The sequence below is a fragment of the Arachis hypogaea genome, chromosome 10, assembly GCF_003086295.3.
Source record: "Arachis hypogaea cultivar Tifrunner chromosome 10, arahy.Tifrunner.gnm2.J5K5, whole genome shotgun sequence".
NCBI classification, from domain to species: Eukaryota; Viridiplantae; Streptophyta; class Magnoliopsida; order Fabales; family Fabaceae; genus Arachis; species Arachis hypogaea.
The window spans coordinates 116,979,643-116,997,046 of NC_092045.1; the positions used below are offsets into that span (position 1 = coordinate 116,979,643).

Below are 17,404 nucleotides of genomic sequence, written 5' to 3' on the forward strand. Positions count from 1 at the left end.
GCCATTGATGAAGAGACAAAAAAGAAGTGGGAGGGTGGAAAAAAAAAAGACGAGTGAAGTGTTTGTATTGGAGATAAAACTGTTTTTCATGCTACATATCATCTAAATGACGTCGTTTTTTACACACCAGAGTGCCAAACCAAAACGACAACGTTTTAGAGCCATCCAGTGTGGCGAAACAATGCCACATAAGCACTTCGGTGATGGCTCATCATTAGAAATATGTCTAGAGACCACTATGAGTACTCGAAACTCTATCTAGAAAACTACTATAGAAAAATTGGAATTTTGAAGACTACATTGAATATTCACACGAATCTCAGGGACTATTACGTGGATTTACTCCTCCTTTAACAGGTAATGAATACATATGTCATAATCTTAATAGATTAACCTTTGTTGAGTCTACTTAAATACTTAAAAATAATAAAAAGAAAATCACCCGTATGAATTACCAAACATCACTAAAACGGGTGTAATCCACTGCTACCACTACCAGTAATCAGAACAAGAACACTTGCCACCACTGAAATGGTGAAAGCGATATGCATCTCTTAATATGATTTTCCTGTCAAGGATTTTACTAACCAGCTTAAAAACAGAGTGGCAATCACCACAAACACGAAGGTTCTTAAATATTCTAAGTGGTGAACTTTCTGGGCTGTTGACCAATCCGAAAGCAAGGGCAATTCTCTCACTATGGTTCCAAAGATTATGCTCCTTTTGTTCTTCATCCGTGTCTTGCAATGAATAGCTTGTGTCAGCCACATACCCTGCCTCTTTAATAATCTTTCTCAACTCATCCAACTTCCTATTGATTTGTGTCGTTTGTGGATGAAACTGCTCTCCCATTCCAAAAGAAGTAACCTTATTTTTCAGCTTCACCCAACTACATGCAGGTTTTTTCTTTACTTTATTTGATTCCATTTGCCTCCTCACATTCTCTACATCTCCCCATCTTCTACTGGAAGCGCACACATTTGAATAAAGAACATAAGCTGAATCATCCAATGAATCCAATTCAAAAAGACGATCCGCAGCTCTCCTTCCAAGCTCCAAATTACCATGTATCTTACAAGCAGCCAACAAGCTACGCCACACAAGGTCATTTGGTGCAACTGGCATCTTATCAATAAACGCCTCAGCCTCAGCAAGCCTCCCTGCTCGCCCAAGAAGATCAATTATACATGTACAATGTTCGATTCCTGTGGCGACGCCATATTCATCAGTCATTGAAGAGAAGTATGCAAGACCCTCATCCACCAAACCCCCATGGCTGCATGCAGACAAAAGTGAAACAAAAGTCACATGGTCTGGTCTCAGTCCCATGTCAACCATCTCATGAAAGACTTCCCTAGCCTGTTGGAAGAACCCATGTCTGGCTAGTGCTGATATTAAAATGTTCCAAGACCTCCGTGACCTGTTTCTTGGTTGGGGAAGGATTTTAAACACGTCATCAATTTCCCCACATTTTCCATACATATCCATCGTAGCATTTAGTACATAATCATTTGAGTCAAACCCAAGTTTAATAATCAGGCTATGAAGCTGCTGACCTTCATCCAGTACAGTTAAGTTCCCAATGATGGCAAGGGCTACAGAGAAGCTAAACTGATCTAGAAGAACCCCTCCATTCCTCATATTTACAAAAAGTTTGAGTGCCTCCTCACCAGGTCCATAATGGGCATTTGCAGAAAGAATGGCATTCCAAGTACTCGAATTTTTATTAGCTAATGCATAAAAAATGTAGTTACTTGTATCAAGATCACCACACTGAGCATACATTGTAATTAGGGAACTCTGGACATACGTATCCAATTCAAAGCCTGCCCTGATTATATATGCATGGATGGGCATTCCATGCTCCAAGAGATCATCAGAAGCCAAACAAGCACTGAGAAGATTAACAACAGTAATGTAATTTACAGATACACCTTCTTCTCTCAATAAATTGAAAGCTTTAATTGCCGCATTTGGTTCTTTATTGTCAGCATGGCCACCTATAAGTGCATTCCAAGTTACTTCATCTCTTTCAGGCATTAGTTTGTGCACCTTTTGTGCTTCATCCATCAAACCAAACTTACCGTATATGGTAACCAGTGCATTACCAACGATCAGATTGTGCTGGACACCGAAAAGATTCACAAGGCCATGAACAATCTTTAGTTTTTCTATATTATTACAGGCAGATAATGCAGTTGTGAAAGTCACATAGTTCATTGACTTCCTCGTATGGAGCATCTCAATCAAAAGTTGCATGGCACGTGAATACTTTGCATCCTCAACATGGCATGCCATCATGGAATTCCATGAGATCAAATCCCTCTCTGGCATGGTATGAAATACAAACTCTGAATCCTCAAAATTTCCAGCCTGCAAATACATACTAATAAGACTATTGCACACACAAACATTCGATTCAAGTCCAGATTTCACTAATAGACCATGAAGTCCTCGTCCCCATCTCAAATTTTGAGCTGAGCCACAAACCGATAATAAGGACGAAATAGTAATATAATTTATTTCCATCTGATCATGACGCATCCGAACAAGGTGCCCTAGAGACTCTTCACAACGACCATTATGCGCACTTGCAGTGATCATTGAATTCCATGAAATAGTGTCACGTTCCAACATGTTATCAAACACACAAGATGCCTCCTCAACACACTCAAAATTACCGAACATAGATATGAGGGAGTTTGCAACAGAGATATTAGTGTCTAATCCAGATTTGATCACATCTCCAAGGATTTGGTATCCCAGGGTTCTATCATCGAGCATTCCACAGGATCGAATAACAATAGCCATTGTGTTTTGGTTGCAAGGTACCTCTTGGCGTCTCAAGTTCTGGTAAATATTTAGAACCTCCTTTGTGTACCCATTATCGGCATAGGCAACCATCAAAGAAGTCCAAGAGACTATATTTGGTTGATCAATCTCCTCGAATATTTTGGTAGCCTCGGAAACATGAGCGTGTGCACCATAAAAGTGCAGCAGAGAAGTGCCAGCAAACACATCAGACAGCAAACCGCATTTAACAGCATAAGCATGAATCTGAAGTGCTCCTTCAGGCATGCATCCTGACCTGTCACAGGCAGTCACTAAACTAGCAAGTGCATAACTGCTTGGTGTGGCACCAACTTCACACATGTGACGAAAGAGGTGCATTGCTTCCCCGTAGCAACCAACTCTAACAAAGCCAGACATCAAGTTGTTCCAAGAAGCTTGGTTTCTATCGGGCATTCTATCGAACACGTGGCGCGCATATTCAATGTTGTGAAACTTGCAGTACATGTTGATCAAGGTATTGGTATAGAATGTGCCAAGGTGAAGAAGGCCCTTAATGCAAAGTCCATGCAAGGCTTTGCCGAGAAAGGCGTGAGTGATGTTCGAGAAGCCCTTTTGGGGGAAGCATGAAACTTGGGGGTGAGGGTGCTTTGTAAGCAAGGGAGGTGGGGAATGAAGGAGATTAGAGGGAGTGGAAGTGGAAGATAAGACACGTGGTGCTGGACTACTGCCGCTGCAACTGGCGGTGGACGCAGCCGCAGCCATCTCGGACGACGGCGGCACCATTTGAGCTTTGATGTTTCTGTTTCTGAGAAAGAGGAGTTTCCAGGGAACCCTCCCGTTCTTCTCCACGCTTCCTCTTCACACTCACACACCCCCCATATATTTTCTTTCTATATATAAAGATTGAAGAGTTGGATGGAGAGTAAGCCAAGTGTCACTCAAGGAGGGATGTTACCAATTTTTACATGCATGTATGTACATCTCCCATCTTGACATTCAAATTTTCCTCATACATCACATGCATAGCATATATGTTCAACACTTAGCCGCATTCAAAGCTCGCAGGATAGGCTCTTCCTGTACTTACACACACAAATAAAGGTCTGAGATTCATTGTTGTCACTTGTCAGAATCCATTCGGTGAGTAAGTAATTTTACATTTACAAAAATTTAACAGATTTTGATAGGATAAATACCTATAAATCCGTCTCCGTCAACATTTAGTTAAGTCTCAATTCTTATAGATATTTCGCGAATCCTGGTTTAACCTCAACCCGAATTAATTTTTTTTTTTTATGTTGGAGCGAAAAATAGTATATTTTAGGATTATAAATTATAAAGGTATAATTCTCAAATGTAAAATTTTTTTATTTAAAATATTAAAATCAGATAATTTAATTTTTTTAGCAATAAAAATTAGACAATCTGATTTATTAAAAACAAAAATCGAACCTTTTAATTTATGAATTTAAAAACAATAGAACCGATTACTATTTTCATACCAAAATAAAAACACATGTACCACTAATAAAATTGAATTGCACACGTTTCTCTTTCATAATAAAAATTTTTAGCCTTAAAATTCACTCTATTTTGTTGTTTTAGCCTATTTCACATTCTCGCTTTTTTTTTTCTTTTGTTTTTTCAAATGTTTCACTCCATTGGCATTTATAAGCACGGCAGATTTTCTAATATCGTTTAAATATTTTACGTTATCATGAAAATAATTATTTCAGGCGCTATGACGTGCAGTAATAATAAACTGCATGGATCCTTATCTTCATCCTCAATTCCTCATCATATATATAACTTTATAAGGAGTTCTCCACCACTAAATAATAAAATAGCTAATGTAATGAGTACCATAGAAGAATGCTCTTTATGAGGGCAAAAAAATGAAAAACAAAATCTATATTGGAGACACAACACCACCAATTCGCATTGACCCCATCAATCAAGAAAGAAATTACAAAAATAAGACAATCAACGTAACAATAATACCCAGTAGGTACATATATGTTGTCCAATGAACGCACACTTCTAACAACAAACCCTTTCAATCTTATATCGCTAATACTACAACCCACAAGTAAATAAAATCTCAACTACACACTGTTCCGACAGAGTGATCTTTGGAAATTGGAACTTTGAAATAATGGAACCAATTTTTAAATTAAAACCAGAAACTAAGAAAAGCATTTCTGCCATAATATTAATGTAACAGTTAACAAAAACCCTAAGCTGTGACAAAAAAATGTTAAAATTAGAAGCAGAATGGTTCGTGTGCATTTTTTACTTCACGGAAAGTGGATATGTCAACAATTACTACCAGAAAAATAAAATGTACATCCGTTACCTCATGGTCCTAGTTGCATTGACAAATGTTCTGCAACATTGACAACAATAATGATACAAAAATGATCATCTCCTGTCACCATGATGCTTCCTATCGGAATAGTCACGAGGCTCAGTATCTAGTCTTCTATGTCCGCGTTCTTCCCTTCCATGTCTATAATCCTCATCCTCCCTTCTGCGTTTGTAATCTTCATCCTCCCTTTTATGTTTGTAATCTTCATCAGGACTTCTTTTTCTTGGTCTGCTATCGATCTTCCTGTCATGCCTTCTGCTGTCTTCAGGTCTCTTCCTATAATCTCTGTCATCCCTTTTCTCCAGACGGTTAACATCCGATTCTCTCCTGTGATCTCCACTAGCACGTCTTTCTGTGTATCTATCATCCAAGTGTCTTTTTCTTGGGTCTACCTCATCTTTCCGCCTGTAGTCATCGTCTCTATTTATTTCCTTACGCTTTTCTCTGTCTTTCCTGTCTGAATGATAATCTGAATCTCTTGATTCTTTTTCAGCTCGTGCTTTATCATCTCCATCTCCCCCACGTTCCCTGTGTCTATCACTGTACCTATTTCTGTTGTTGGAGCCTACCATCTCATCCTTACGCCCTCTACGAATATGATCTTTAAAATTGTCCTTCATACTGTTCTCAACTATGTCATCTCTGTCACGCCGTTGGCTTTTTCTATCATCTCTCTTTGGATTTTGTGAGTTATCTCCATCAAAAACCATCTCATATCTACACCATGAAGTTTGTCACTTATTTGGGTAAACATAATCACAGACAAAAATGAGATAGAAACATGCAATCATCAGTACAGACCTGGTGTTATCTCCACCGTGTTGGGTATTATTATCCTTCAAGACGAATTTTGCAGGTTGTTTCATTGAATCATCGGCAGTGCAATCCTTGGCAATATGATCTGCAGAACCACATTTGAAGCAACCTCCACCTACAGTCATAAATTATGACATTGAGATTACAAAGGAGAAGCTGCAGGCATTGCAACTTAACACTGCCATAATGCTACCAAAAAACAGAACTATATAAAACATATTCTTACAGGTTGTGACATGTTTATCATTTACCTTTGCCCTTCTGATTCCGCCTATATTGCGACCACAATTTTGCCACACTTTGACTAAAATCCACGTGTATTCTTCGATCATCGATCAAAGCATTATCCATCTATTTGGGGGGCAGTAAAAGTGAAAGGATTAGGGGAAATAGTTTTCTATTCATCCCAAAGTGTGTTTTTGAAGTATATATAGTTGATATTAAAGTTTAAATGCATAACTATTAAAGCATCGAATGTGCAAGAAGTAAACTAGGACTAGGATCATTTATTGTCAAGGAAAAGAAAGAAACTGTTTTGATTAGGAAACAGATCGTTCAAAATTTTCTGCATACCTTAAAATATGCCTGTTCACATGACATTTTGTCCTCAAACTCTGTCACAACAGGTGAATGTTAGATACTTGATTCAATTGCATAAACAACCAGAGGTAACCAGCAACTTCCAATTTACATAGTAGGGTTATACACTACAAAATTAAAAAGAAAAATTCATCGCATTATCTGCAACTACAAATTCTACATAACATAATAACTCTTAATAAGTCTTAGTAGGCTATTCATCTTGATGCATGTGTGCAAGGTATATAAACTAGATGCTAATTTAACTAATTCGGCAAAGTGGAATTACACATAGGGAATGAAAGAGATATCAAAATAGAGCCAACCAGCTACTACAGTTTCTGCATGCAAGTAAAGTTGAATAAATTTTTAACACAATAGAAAAAACTGAAAATAGATACTGACCAATGAAAGCATAGCATAAACTGTCACCAGTCTTGTGGTCCCGGATGATTTCAGCCCTATCACCAAATATTTTGCGTGAGAACTTAAGAATGAAATGTATGATACTATTACTAAATATGTTCACAAGTGTCCAGTATTACTCACGATGATACAGTTCCAAATCGTGAAAATATCGTATGCAAGTCCTCATCCTATATTTTAAAGGAGAAAATTACTGAAACTGAATGTACTGAATAATAACTCAGTAGAAATACTCCGAATACAATCATGATTCAGATGCATAATACATATCAGAAAAAGGTCACTCACCTCAGTAACTGGGTTCAATTTACAAACAAATAGCACATTATCCGGAGGTTTAATCTCAGCATCAGGAATATCACCAATCTGAAACAAAGATGAAAAGTAAATTGTATGTAGGATCATAGTCACACATGAAGTACCAAAACTTAAGTGTGTCAGTCTTTTATACTTACACTCTCAAGTACGACTGCCCTAGAACGTGCTTCCTTCTCTCTAATAACCTCCTCAAGCTCTGCTGGATTTAATTGTTCATCCATGGGAACCCAATCATCTTCAAGTCGCACCTCATCATCAACCTAGTCAAATTGCATTAAGTCATGACTCTGAACAGATATCGTTACTTCAGCCTCTAAAATTGGATTTATACAACATTATCACATCAGTCTTCAGCATTACGTAATGATTTTGAATACATATAAACAGTTCTTACATATTTAAGGAGTAAAACCCAGTTCACCTATCCATCTATAGCATCATCATTCATCTCCAAATCAGTCAACATTGATTACTAAACCTTTTTTTTCTTTTAATGTCACCAAAATTCAAATAGATAGTAAGTTCTTGTCTTGTCGTAATAACTTCAAGAGTAGCACAGAAATCCTGGTTCTTATATGAAGTCATTTGAGAAGAATCGTCTCAAGAAAAAATGGAGAATAAGATATACTCCCAAACAAGAAAACAAATAAAAAATAAAATATTAAATAGAATAAATACATCAATGCAAAATAAGTTAAAAAAAAACTCTCCTATCATCTGCATATCTGGAAGGAAAACACTCTAAAAAAGCATGTGAGACCAAAAGTACAACTGTATGCTTTAGAAAACAATTAGCAAGTTGCATCATAATGAACAAGCAGACAACTGTTATACCAAGTATTTTATTGATGAAACAATGAGCATTTTTTCTTTATTTTTCTTATTAGTAAAGTAACTCAAGGGGGAAAAGATTCAAAATCAAGTTTTTGATTCTGTAAGAATTAATGCAACATCAAACTTACTCATTTAAAAACTGTCCAAGAACCATTTTTCTGTCAACTGAAACCATTTTGACAATAAATGGATTTATAATTTATATCATAAAGGCCCATCACAAAGCTGACAAGTAACCTATTCAAAAGTTTACTTGCTTTCAAGCTATGAAATACAGTGCTTCAGTAAACCATTACCTCATCTTTAGGTTTTCCTTCTGGAGAAGCTTCAGGAATGAACTCAGCTAGCTGAGGAGGATCATCATAAGGATCCTCTAGGATGTATGTGTGCTTGATTCTGTTCAAGTAGTTCAAGAAGATTACACTACTTTCTTATTCAACAGTGAAAAGGTAAATAAGAAAATAGCATTTACAAACCGTATATTTTTATATGGTCTGCTCTTTTCATCCACATAAGCCTCATTTATTCTGGTCAAAGCCTCAAATCCTTCAGCTACCTCACCAAAAACCTGAAAAATTTTTGGAAAGATCAGGGTCAAAAGAGATCAAGATAATAAAAGTAGCACTTGCTAGTCTATGCCCTTCCTTTTGGGAAGAAAAAATTTTCCCCCTTTCTTTCTTTCTTTTATTTTCCTTTTACCTTTTTTTCCTAAAAAGGGAAAAGAAGACTAGTCACAAAGAAACCAGAAATGAAGCTGAATCTTAAGAGGATAAACCATGCAACAACATATGCCAACCCCTTTCAATCTGTGCTAAATGCTAACACGTCATTCTTGATGACATATAAAATACTCTAGCAGACTAGCAGTTGCTCTGCCTACATTCTGCTATCTCTATGCATAAAACATGCTGCTACTGCTACTGTGATCATCATCATCATCATTATTAAGATAGGGAAAGAATGATACATGGAAGCGGAGGAACATATATCACACAACAAAAAATGAAAACAAAAGATTACTGAAGCATAGCTTTCCAATCTCTCAACATTTATGAGGGAAAGTCCACTAAAAGAGATCATGAGCTTCATACCATATAAAGGCCAAACGCCTAATTCCATCTGATAAAACTTGTTTATCTGGAAACCTATCATTAAAGGTGCGTGAATTGTTCTCTAGCCAAATACTCAAGATAGTGGTATATAATGAAATGCTATCCTGCTAAGGAACAAGCTATTTATAAATTAACTGCTACTGAGCCTTTTCCTACTTGGTGAGATTAGCTACATAAATTCGGCAAGCCATAGTGTCCTGTCACAAACGACATATACATACATATATATATATATATATATATATATATATATATATATATATATAGATCCTCCTCCAACTCTACTTATTTGATTATCCTCCATCTACCCACTCCTCAAAGTGAGATTCCACTATCTTCGTTGCAATGGCTATAACCCAACTCTCTCTGCTGCTCTCATTCGGTCATATTCCTAATCCTATCTTGTCCAGTGTATTGACGAACTACTTATTTATAAAGATACCAATTTGAGATTAAAAAAAAGTAAAACACCCATACCAAACTCAAAAGCCTTGGCAATGCCTCCCTTTGTGCATGTGAGATATCACATAAGGACTACAAAGCAAGACCTGATCCACATACTTATCCCGTATATATTCCCTAAAACTAAAGCACAAATTGCTTAGATGTACTAATCAAATATCATCATTATTTAATGGTTAAATTATTCGGCTAGTCCCAATAGTTTCACCAAATGTGTAATTGAATCCCTACAATTTAAAAGATTTTAATTGACTCCCTACACCAATTTTAAATATGTAATTAGATCCTTTTTAACAGTGAATAGAGGCATATTCTGTTAAGTTAAACGTTTTTGGAACGGCAAGAATGTGATTAAAAATTTAAAACCGGTGTAGGGGCCAAATTAAAAACTTTTAAAGTGTAGGGACTCAATTACAAATTTGGTAAAACTATAGGGACTGACAGAATAATTTAAAGGTTTAATTTCTCTGTTGGTCCCTATAGTTTCACCAAATTTGTGATTAAGTCCCTATAATTTTTTCCTTTTAATTGGGTCCCTACACTGCTTTTAATTTTGTAATTAGGTTCTTTCTAGTGTAAAAAATGTTAGAGTTAACTGATTATTTGTCTACAAATTGAAGGTATCACAATTAAGAACCTAATTAAATCTTTGACCACATGATTTTTTTGGAAAAAAATATTCTGTTAATTTGAACGTTTTTTTATATGAAAGGACCTAGTTACAAAATTAAAAGCAATGTAGAGACTTAATTAAAAAGAAAAAAAGTATAGGGATCTAATTACAAATTTGGTAAAACTATAAGGACTAACCGGGTAATTAAACCTAATTTAAACTTATTTAATAATAAAATAGTCATGCCATCCTCTATTTCAACTCCTGTCCCTTTACTATGATTATACCCAAATCCAGAAAAATAAAAAAAATTTTAGCATGGTAAAACTATCAAAGCAAGGATGACGCATCGATATCCAGTGAAACAGCAAAAGAAATGGAACCCAGAAGACTTACTGTGTGTTTCCCATCAAGGTAATCGAGGTCATCACGCAGAGTGATATAAAACTGGAAACATTAACAAAATAAAGAACCGTTACTTAACAATCATTTTCAATTTAACAATCAAAAGTTGCAAACACACTTTCTTTAATCCATTTAACTGGAAGGCAATCATCAACCAGCCATGATGGGAAGAATGTTATTCATACACATACCTGTGAAGCATTCAGATTCTCTCCTGCACTTGCCATGGCAACTGTTCCAGTCTTGGAATGCTTCAGATCAACCCGAATTTCATCGCCAAAAAATCGAGCTTGATCACCATAAAGAAACCTGAGAGAGGATGCCATTGCAATTCATATAACAAATTAAGTGGGCCTTACTTACACCAAAAGCTAGCTCAAGAGGTAAGGATTACCTCACACTTATAAGGACTATCAAGCTTTTAATTTTAGACAATGTGAGACTTAATACCCCTCTCATGCTCAGCGTGAAATTTGAGAATGACTTGAATTTGTTGTGGTGTGAGGGTGGCCCAATAACAATTTTTTTTTAATTTTTGCTCTGATACCATATAAGAAATTAAGTGGACCTAACTTCCCCCAAAAGCTAGCTCAAGAGGTAAGGGTTGCCTCACACTTAAAAGAACTATCGGGCTTAATTTTAGACAATGTGGGACTTAATAATTCAATGTCAGAAGCTTCATAATTTTAAAAAGGTAAAAAGAAGAGTATGTGTATCTAAACAATGAAAGCAACCAAATGCCTTCACTATATGAATTAAGTCATTAAAATCTGAGCCATTATCTCTAGCTGTTGGACTACCTTTTGTTTGATCAATTGCCTTATCAGACCAAAAATTTGGTTCTACTACGACCCCCCCCCCCCAACAAAAAACAACAATCAAAACAACATTAATGATAAAAAGGAAACTCCTTTCTCTTCTAAGAATAGGTGCTGCCCTAATCCTAACTTTCAAACGCTACAGCTGAAGTGTATGTAAATGCGAGCAGCGAGTAATACATGTAAAAGTAAGCAAGTTAGGTTTCATACTTGTAGATGGAATCGCCACCAGTGCCTGTTCCTGTGGGATCGCCAGTCTGAGCAGTGAAATCCTTCTGAACAGTGTGAAATAGACAGCCATTATAGTACTTAATCCTGTAACAACAAAATAAACAACAACTGTAAGGTACTAAAAACTAGTAAACTATCGAGTATAGAGTTCTAGAAGTTCCAGAGACGTGGGACTGACTTGCAGAGCTTGAGGAAGTTCTTGCAGGTGAGGGGGCACTTGTCGGTATGTAAATCAACGACAATGTCCCCTAAGCTTGTCACGATCAGCACTGACATCTTACTTACTATTATGCACTCAGTGCTTAATGCAACTAACTGAACAAGTATTATATTATGATTAAACACCTGAAATACCAACCTCAGAGTAATCAGAATGAGAAGAAACCCAATTCTCAGAGAAGCAAGCTTTATGAGTTGTTTAGGCCTTAAATAGAGGTGGGAATCATCAGAGAACAGAAGAAAGCAGCAACAGTTTCCCAAATGGGACGGTATAACCAAAAGAAAAAGAAAAATAAAAACACTGGGATTTCAATTTCAATATCAACAACAGAGGCTATGGCCAACTTATAGTGTTTAGTGTTGCAAATAATTTGTTAGCCTAAATTACTATATACTTTATTCAATCTTCCTGCCATTACTTAGCAGTCGAACTTCAGTAATCTATTGACTATTTTAGCTCAAATCAACAACAAGCAAATGATTAAACAGTTGGAATGCTAAAAAAATAAAATCAAGTCATATCTATTTTCAAGCAATCTGATCTCACCACAAAATGAATAAGTTGGGAAAATAGAAGAATCACGACGAAACAAAAGCGGAGGGGAGGGGGGAAGAAAAAACGAAAATAAGACGGACCCAGACCTTGAACTGAAGCCACGGTGGCTAACGACTTCGCGGCGAGTTCACTGAGGACGTGCGGTGTGCGACGGTGGAGGGAGATGCGAGCGAGGAGAACCTAGGCCGCATCTAGATAGTAGAGTTTGGAGTTGGGCCCAACTCGAGGCCCAATTTTGAGGTTTGGTTAATTGTCAGCCCAATTTTGAGGCTTGCTTCATCCATGTCAACAAAAAAATACGTAATTACCCATTGTACAAAATTACTAATTACCCGACCAAAAAATGTCAACATGTAATTGCAACCCTACAAAAACAAATCTGAGATTTGATGCAAATAGAGGATTTAAGGAGTGAAAAATAGGACACCCAAGATCTAGGTCTAGTAGTGATCTTTTATATTTTGCAACGAGTACACTTGAGTTTAAAATTTGGCCAGGTAGTAGATAAAAGAGCTAACGCTAGGGGCAGCAACTTTGATATTTTATAACTATCAATTGATCATCAATAGTATGAGATTTCATCTAATGGTAAGAAATTACTCACTTTTCTTTTGATGGTTAAGGGCTTGTTTGGGTGAGCTTTTAAGAAAAGATCTTTTTTCGAGTTATCTTTTTTTAAAAGATCTTATAGAGAAGTAAAAGTAATTTTATGTTTGGATATCTCATGTAAAAAAGGTCTTTTTATCTATCAATTATGTTTGGGTATAACAATATAAAAGTACTTTTTTGTTTATTTATTACATGAAAAATATCTTTTTTTTAAGGAAAAAAGATCTTTTAAAAAAAGATGTAAATTACAGCTTCTCAAAAAAGATCTTTTTTTATTTTACTAGTGCTTTTACTTTTACTATTAGAAATTTGCCAAACACGTTAAAAAATTAAAAAAGATCTTTTTTAACAAAATAATGGCGCTCAAACATGCACTAAGTGCTGGTCAAAAAACACAAAAGTTACTGTCCCCTAGACTTTTCCTAGATAAAATCCTTAATATTGTGTTAGGAAGTGTGGATGAGTTTGTAATGATTAAGATTGAGGACAGTCAAAACTATTTAATTAAAAAAAGAGTGAAAAATAAGTACTCTTTCTTGTGTGTGAGTGTTGCCCACTTAACTTAAGCAAGCGGCTTTTAAATTTTTACTTGAATTGAATTGATAATCAATCATCTCAACCTCAAACTTTGTTTTCCGTATACATGGCAGGTTAGCGTGAACAAGTCTAAATAACAAATAAAGGCAACCTTTCTTGGCTGAGAATGGTAGTAAGATGAATCACAATTCCCCAAGAGAAATACAATTCGTAATGCATAATGCACAGAATCTCAATACAACTTCCGCCTTTTTTGTTTTAGAGATGCAAGTTGAAGTCAGTTTCCTTTGAGCTTCAGATTCAGAGGCACCACTTCATGACATTTAACACTTCAATTAGTTCTGATAACAAATTATTTTCAGTGTCCTTAATATCAAAATGGGGGAAGCTGCAGCAAAGTAATTAAGTTTCAGAAGAAGCCGAGTCAAATAATTGTTGAAGTATGATATTCTTAAAAGAGAACTTGAAAGTTTTAATACATCATCTGCTATGATCATGTTCATGTGTTTCTTCAGATACCTTACTGCTTGCTACTTACATGTATATAGTTCTAATCAATCTTGGCTATTTATTATGGACTTTGTATCTATCTATCTATCTATCTTCATTGCCAATAATGGCAACAAGTTCTACAATTGCCATTCCAATCATATACCATGTAGCTGCTGCCAGTATATACTGCATCCAGGGACTGTTCACAATTTCCAAAGCCAGATTACCACCTATGTGTTGTTTCAGCTCAGGAACTGACTCTGCTTCATGTAATCGAACCGTAGCTACCGCGATCAATGCAGTAACAATTGGAAATCCCCATCTAATTGGGCTATTTTGGTTCTCATCTTCAATCTTTCCCTTGATAGCTGAAGGCTTCTCAGCTGGCCTTGGAGGAGTAGCAGTTGTTGTAGTTGAAGACGGAAGAGCATATGTTGATGGGGCCCAATACTCTTCAGGACGGTGGCAAGCTTGTGGAATTTGATCCCTCAGTTTCTTCCTTGCAGCCGCATCTCTAAGCTTACCGATATCCGGTTCTGGTAATTGATATGTGACTCTTGTCATGTTTTTTTCAGAGCTTCCACATGCGCTGGGTGCTTGCCAGTATAACCAATTGGAAATTGATCTTATTGCCTGAATTGCTGACATTCTTGATTCTCTTTGGAGGTCTGTTTCCTGAATACAAGCATTTAAATTAAAACATGTTGTTACTATGAAGCCCAGCCCTGATTACATGTCAGAGTACTAACCTTTGAACACTTGGAAGCTTTATCCATTGTTTCCTGGAACCTTTTTTGAAACTTGTCCACATCCACGAATATGTTGGAGACACGAACGCCAGCTGCGTTACCTGCGCCTACTCTTACGTTGCCACGCGGTTGCTTGGACATCAAGAACTCCAGAGCTGCAAGGTTGGACCTTTCAACTAGCCTATGAATGAATCATAACTCAGCAATTCTTTGAACATTCAAAAAGTGGGAATAGAAATAGTATAGAGGAGATATACTTACGAAATGCAGTTGACAGGGCAGGAATCAATGGCGTCTTGGATTTTGTGGTGAGAATCAGCCCACTGAGCAACAACCCTTGCTCTGCCATAAACAGATTCAATAGCAAAGGTGTTGTTAGCTAAGAGGGCGCACTTTAGACAGCCGACGCACTTGATCTCGTCGACAAAGATGGCCCGCTGCTCGGTTTGGGAGCCCCGCCATACCGAGTACAGGGGTCTGCCGGTGAAGCCTTTGAATTCTGATATCTTGGCTTGCTCCCTGTCATATGCGAGGCGAGCATTGGGGTCGGAGAGAATGGCATAAGCTTGATTGAGGATGATGGACATGTCATGGCCGGCAGGGCCCGCGATGTCCGGGTGGCACCGCTTCTGGAGAGAGCGGTAGGCCGTCTTCACCTCTGACTGACCCGATGTGCTATCAATCCCAAGAAGATCGTACAGATCCAACTCTGACGTCATCCACGATGATGCCTTGCAATTGCATCTTATTCTGCTATGTCTACTACTACTACTACTATACTTGTTGTGCAGCTTCAACTGCTCTCCATGTGTTCTTGCCATACATGGAATCAGCCATGTGGATGCAGCAGCACTCATAGCCATCTTCGTCCTTTGATTTCGGCTACTCAACAGGATAAGCCCCTCCTATGCCACACTGTCTCATTATTATGGCTGTGCAAGATATTTTGCTTTGCTTTCTACATCTTTTTTTCTTTTTTGACAACGATGGAAGATACTTATTATTCACTAATTTTCTGTATAGCTGGCTATATCCACCGTTGATGTCCAATTGTAATATACTCGAAATTTTTACTTAATTATCCGCCCTATTTTATAAGGAAAATAAGGAAAATACTGTTTGTATACTAAAATTAACTACCAATGTATTTGTGTATAATTATATATGTGATTTAATTTATTTTTAATGTGTATTTTTTTATACTGTGGCTAACTTTAGTGGCTGATTTTAGTATACACATAACATAACCCATTTTATAATTGTGTCCAGTGTATTTTTGTCCTTAAACAATAAAATATATGAGTTAATATTCAGTTGCCCGCTAGAAAGGTAGATCAGATGGTTGGCGGGTCGAGAGCAACGAGCTTTATGGAGAGGCGTTATTCTGAGCGTCGGTGGGTCTGCGGGTAGGACCACTTGCAAGGACACTCCGATGTTAAAGTAAGCGTCCGTACAATGAAGCGATTGATTAGGGTAAGTATGACGTATCTTTGGAGAGGAGTAGGTCCCTTCCCATTTATACCTCGTACTTCGGGTGAATCCTTTGTCCTAGGTCCATTCATCTAGAAGTTTCTGCTTGCTATCAAAGTCTCCATCAAAGTGTGAGGCGACATGCGGGTCGACAACTCATCGGGTTGACAGTCCGTATGGTAGACTCTCAGTCTTTGTTGGACTGAGTCAGAACAATTAACATTCTAAATTTTACAATAGATGTTCCACTAAACATGAGAATATTTTTTTTGTGACTGAACATAACACAAAGAAAAAAGACCTAAGAAAAAGAGTAGTACTCTTCTCTAATAATAACGTCTAAATTATTAGGAGGCAGTAACCACTCTAGATACACCTGCATATTTAAAACAGCAGTCTTAGTCATTAAATCAGCTGCTCTGTTTGCTGTTCGTTGGATGAGCACTAAAGTAGCTGTCCAATTGCGCTGGAGCATCTCTTTGATTTTGTCAAGCAGATCAGAGTCATTCCTAATCATGTTGGTTGTGCCTCGCGAAACAAGAAGAAACGCATCAAGATTATCAGTTTCACATATGACCTCTTTGCACTCACAATCTCAAGCCATAACAAGCCCTCTCCAAATAGCATGAAGCTCACAACAGAGAACACTAGAAGGAGGTATACTGACAGAACAACCTTTTATCCAAATTTCCATGCTATCTCTAATAATACATCCAAAGCCAGCTAATTGCTCATTTTCAAAAACGCTTGCATCGCAGTTCACTTTACAGACAATCATTGGAGGTGGTTCCCAGTTATATTTCAAAGAAGAATGAATAATATGTTTTTGGTTGATAACAACATTAGAGAAATCTCGAGCAGCATGTTTAACTAAATGAACAATTTTCTCCTTACTCCATGGATCATCTTGGTGGAAGATGTCATTGTTCCTATCCCTCCAAATCCACCAAAAGGCTGCTGCAAAGAGAAACTCATTTTTGTTGAGGTTAGAACGAAT

General features: G+C 37.0%; 3 protein-coding genes across 3 annotated transcripts; all 3 read right to left on the reverse strand.

Moving 5' to 3' along the window:
• Nucleotides 1–286: 286 nt before the first annotated feature.
• Nucleotides 287–4,027, reverse strand: LOC112717168 (pentatricopeptide repeat-containing protein At2g03880, mitochondrial-like). The gene has a single exon (XM_025769271.3). It carries the CDS (start codon nt 3,574–3,576, stop codon nt 493–495), a length of 3,084 nt encoding a protein of 1,027 aa, XP_025625056.1. The 5' UTR covers nt 3,577–4,027; the 3' UTR covers nt 287–492.
• Nucleotides 4,028–5,056: 1,029 nt separating this feature from the next.
• LOC112717169 (peptidyl-prolyl cis-trans isomerase CYP59) lies at nt 5,057–12,769 on the reverse strand. The gene is made up of 15 exons (XM_025769272.3): nt 12,637–12,769; nt 11,954–12,120; nt 11,755–11,859; nt 10,918–11,035; nt 10,718–10,768; nt 8,611–8,702; nt 8,431–8,530; nt 7,438–7,560; nt 7,271–7,348; nt 7,106–7,152; nt 6,962–7,017; nt 6,551–6,591; nt 6,229–6,328; nt 5,963–6,092; nt 5,057–5,878 (listed from the first exon to the last, which is right to left on the reverse strand). The coding sequence occupies exons 2-15, from the start codon at nt 12,049–12,051 to the stop codon at nt 5,215–5,217; spliced, it is 1,803 nt and encodes a 600-aa protein (XP_025625057.1). The 5' UTR covers nt 12,052–12,120; nt 12,637–12,769; the 3' UTR covers nt 5,057–5,214.
• Nucleotides 12,770–14,120: 1,351 nt separating this feature from the next.
• Nucleotides 14,121–16,113, reverse strand: LOC112717170 (chaperone protein dnaJ C76, chloroplastic). The gene is made up of 3 exons (XM_025769273.3): nt 15,199–16,113; nt 14,938–15,118; nt 14,121–14,863 (listed from the first exon to the last, which is right to left on the reverse strand). The coding sequence occupies exons 1-3, from the start codon at nt 15,798–15,800 to the stop codon at nt 14,291–14,293; spliced, it is 1,356 nt and encodes a 451-aa protein (XP_025625058.1). The 5' UTR covers nt 15,801–16,113; the 3' UTR covers nt 14,121–14,290.
• Between the last annotated feature and the right edge of the window lie 1,291 nt (nt 16,114–17,404).

Excerpts from the sequence above, each read along its gene's own strand:
- LOC112717168 (XM_025769271.3), bottom strand. The coding sequence starts at position 3,576 with ATGGTGCCGCCGTCGTCCGAGATGGCTGCGGCTGCGTCCACCGCCAGT.
- LOC112717169 (XM_025769272.3), bottom strand. The coding sequence starts at position 12,051 with ATGTCAGTGCTGATCGTGACAAGCTTAGGGGACATTGTCGTTGATTTA. Across the intron at positions 6,592-6,961 it reads TTTATGCTATGCTTTCATTG|AGTTTGAGGACAAAATGTCA; the intron begins GTCAGTATCTAT and ends CTGTTGTGACAG. Across the intron at positions 6,093-6,228 it reads GCGGAATCAGAAGGGCAAAG|GTGGAGGTTGCTTCAAATGT; the intron begins GTAAATGATAAA and ends TTATGACTGTAG.
- LOC112717170 (XM_025769273.3), bottom strand. The coding sequence starts at position 15,800 with ATGGCTATGAGTGCTGCTGCATCCACATGGCTGATTCCATGTATGGCA. Across the intron at positions 15,119-15,198 it reads TGCCCTGTCAACTGCATTTC|GCTAGTTGAAAGGTCCAACC; the intron begins GTAAGTATATCT and ends ATTCATTCATAG. Across the intron at positions 14,864-14,937 it reads AAGCTTCCAAGTGTTCAAAG|GAAACAGACCTCCAAAGAGA; the intron begins GTTAGTACTCTG and ends GCTTGTATTCAG.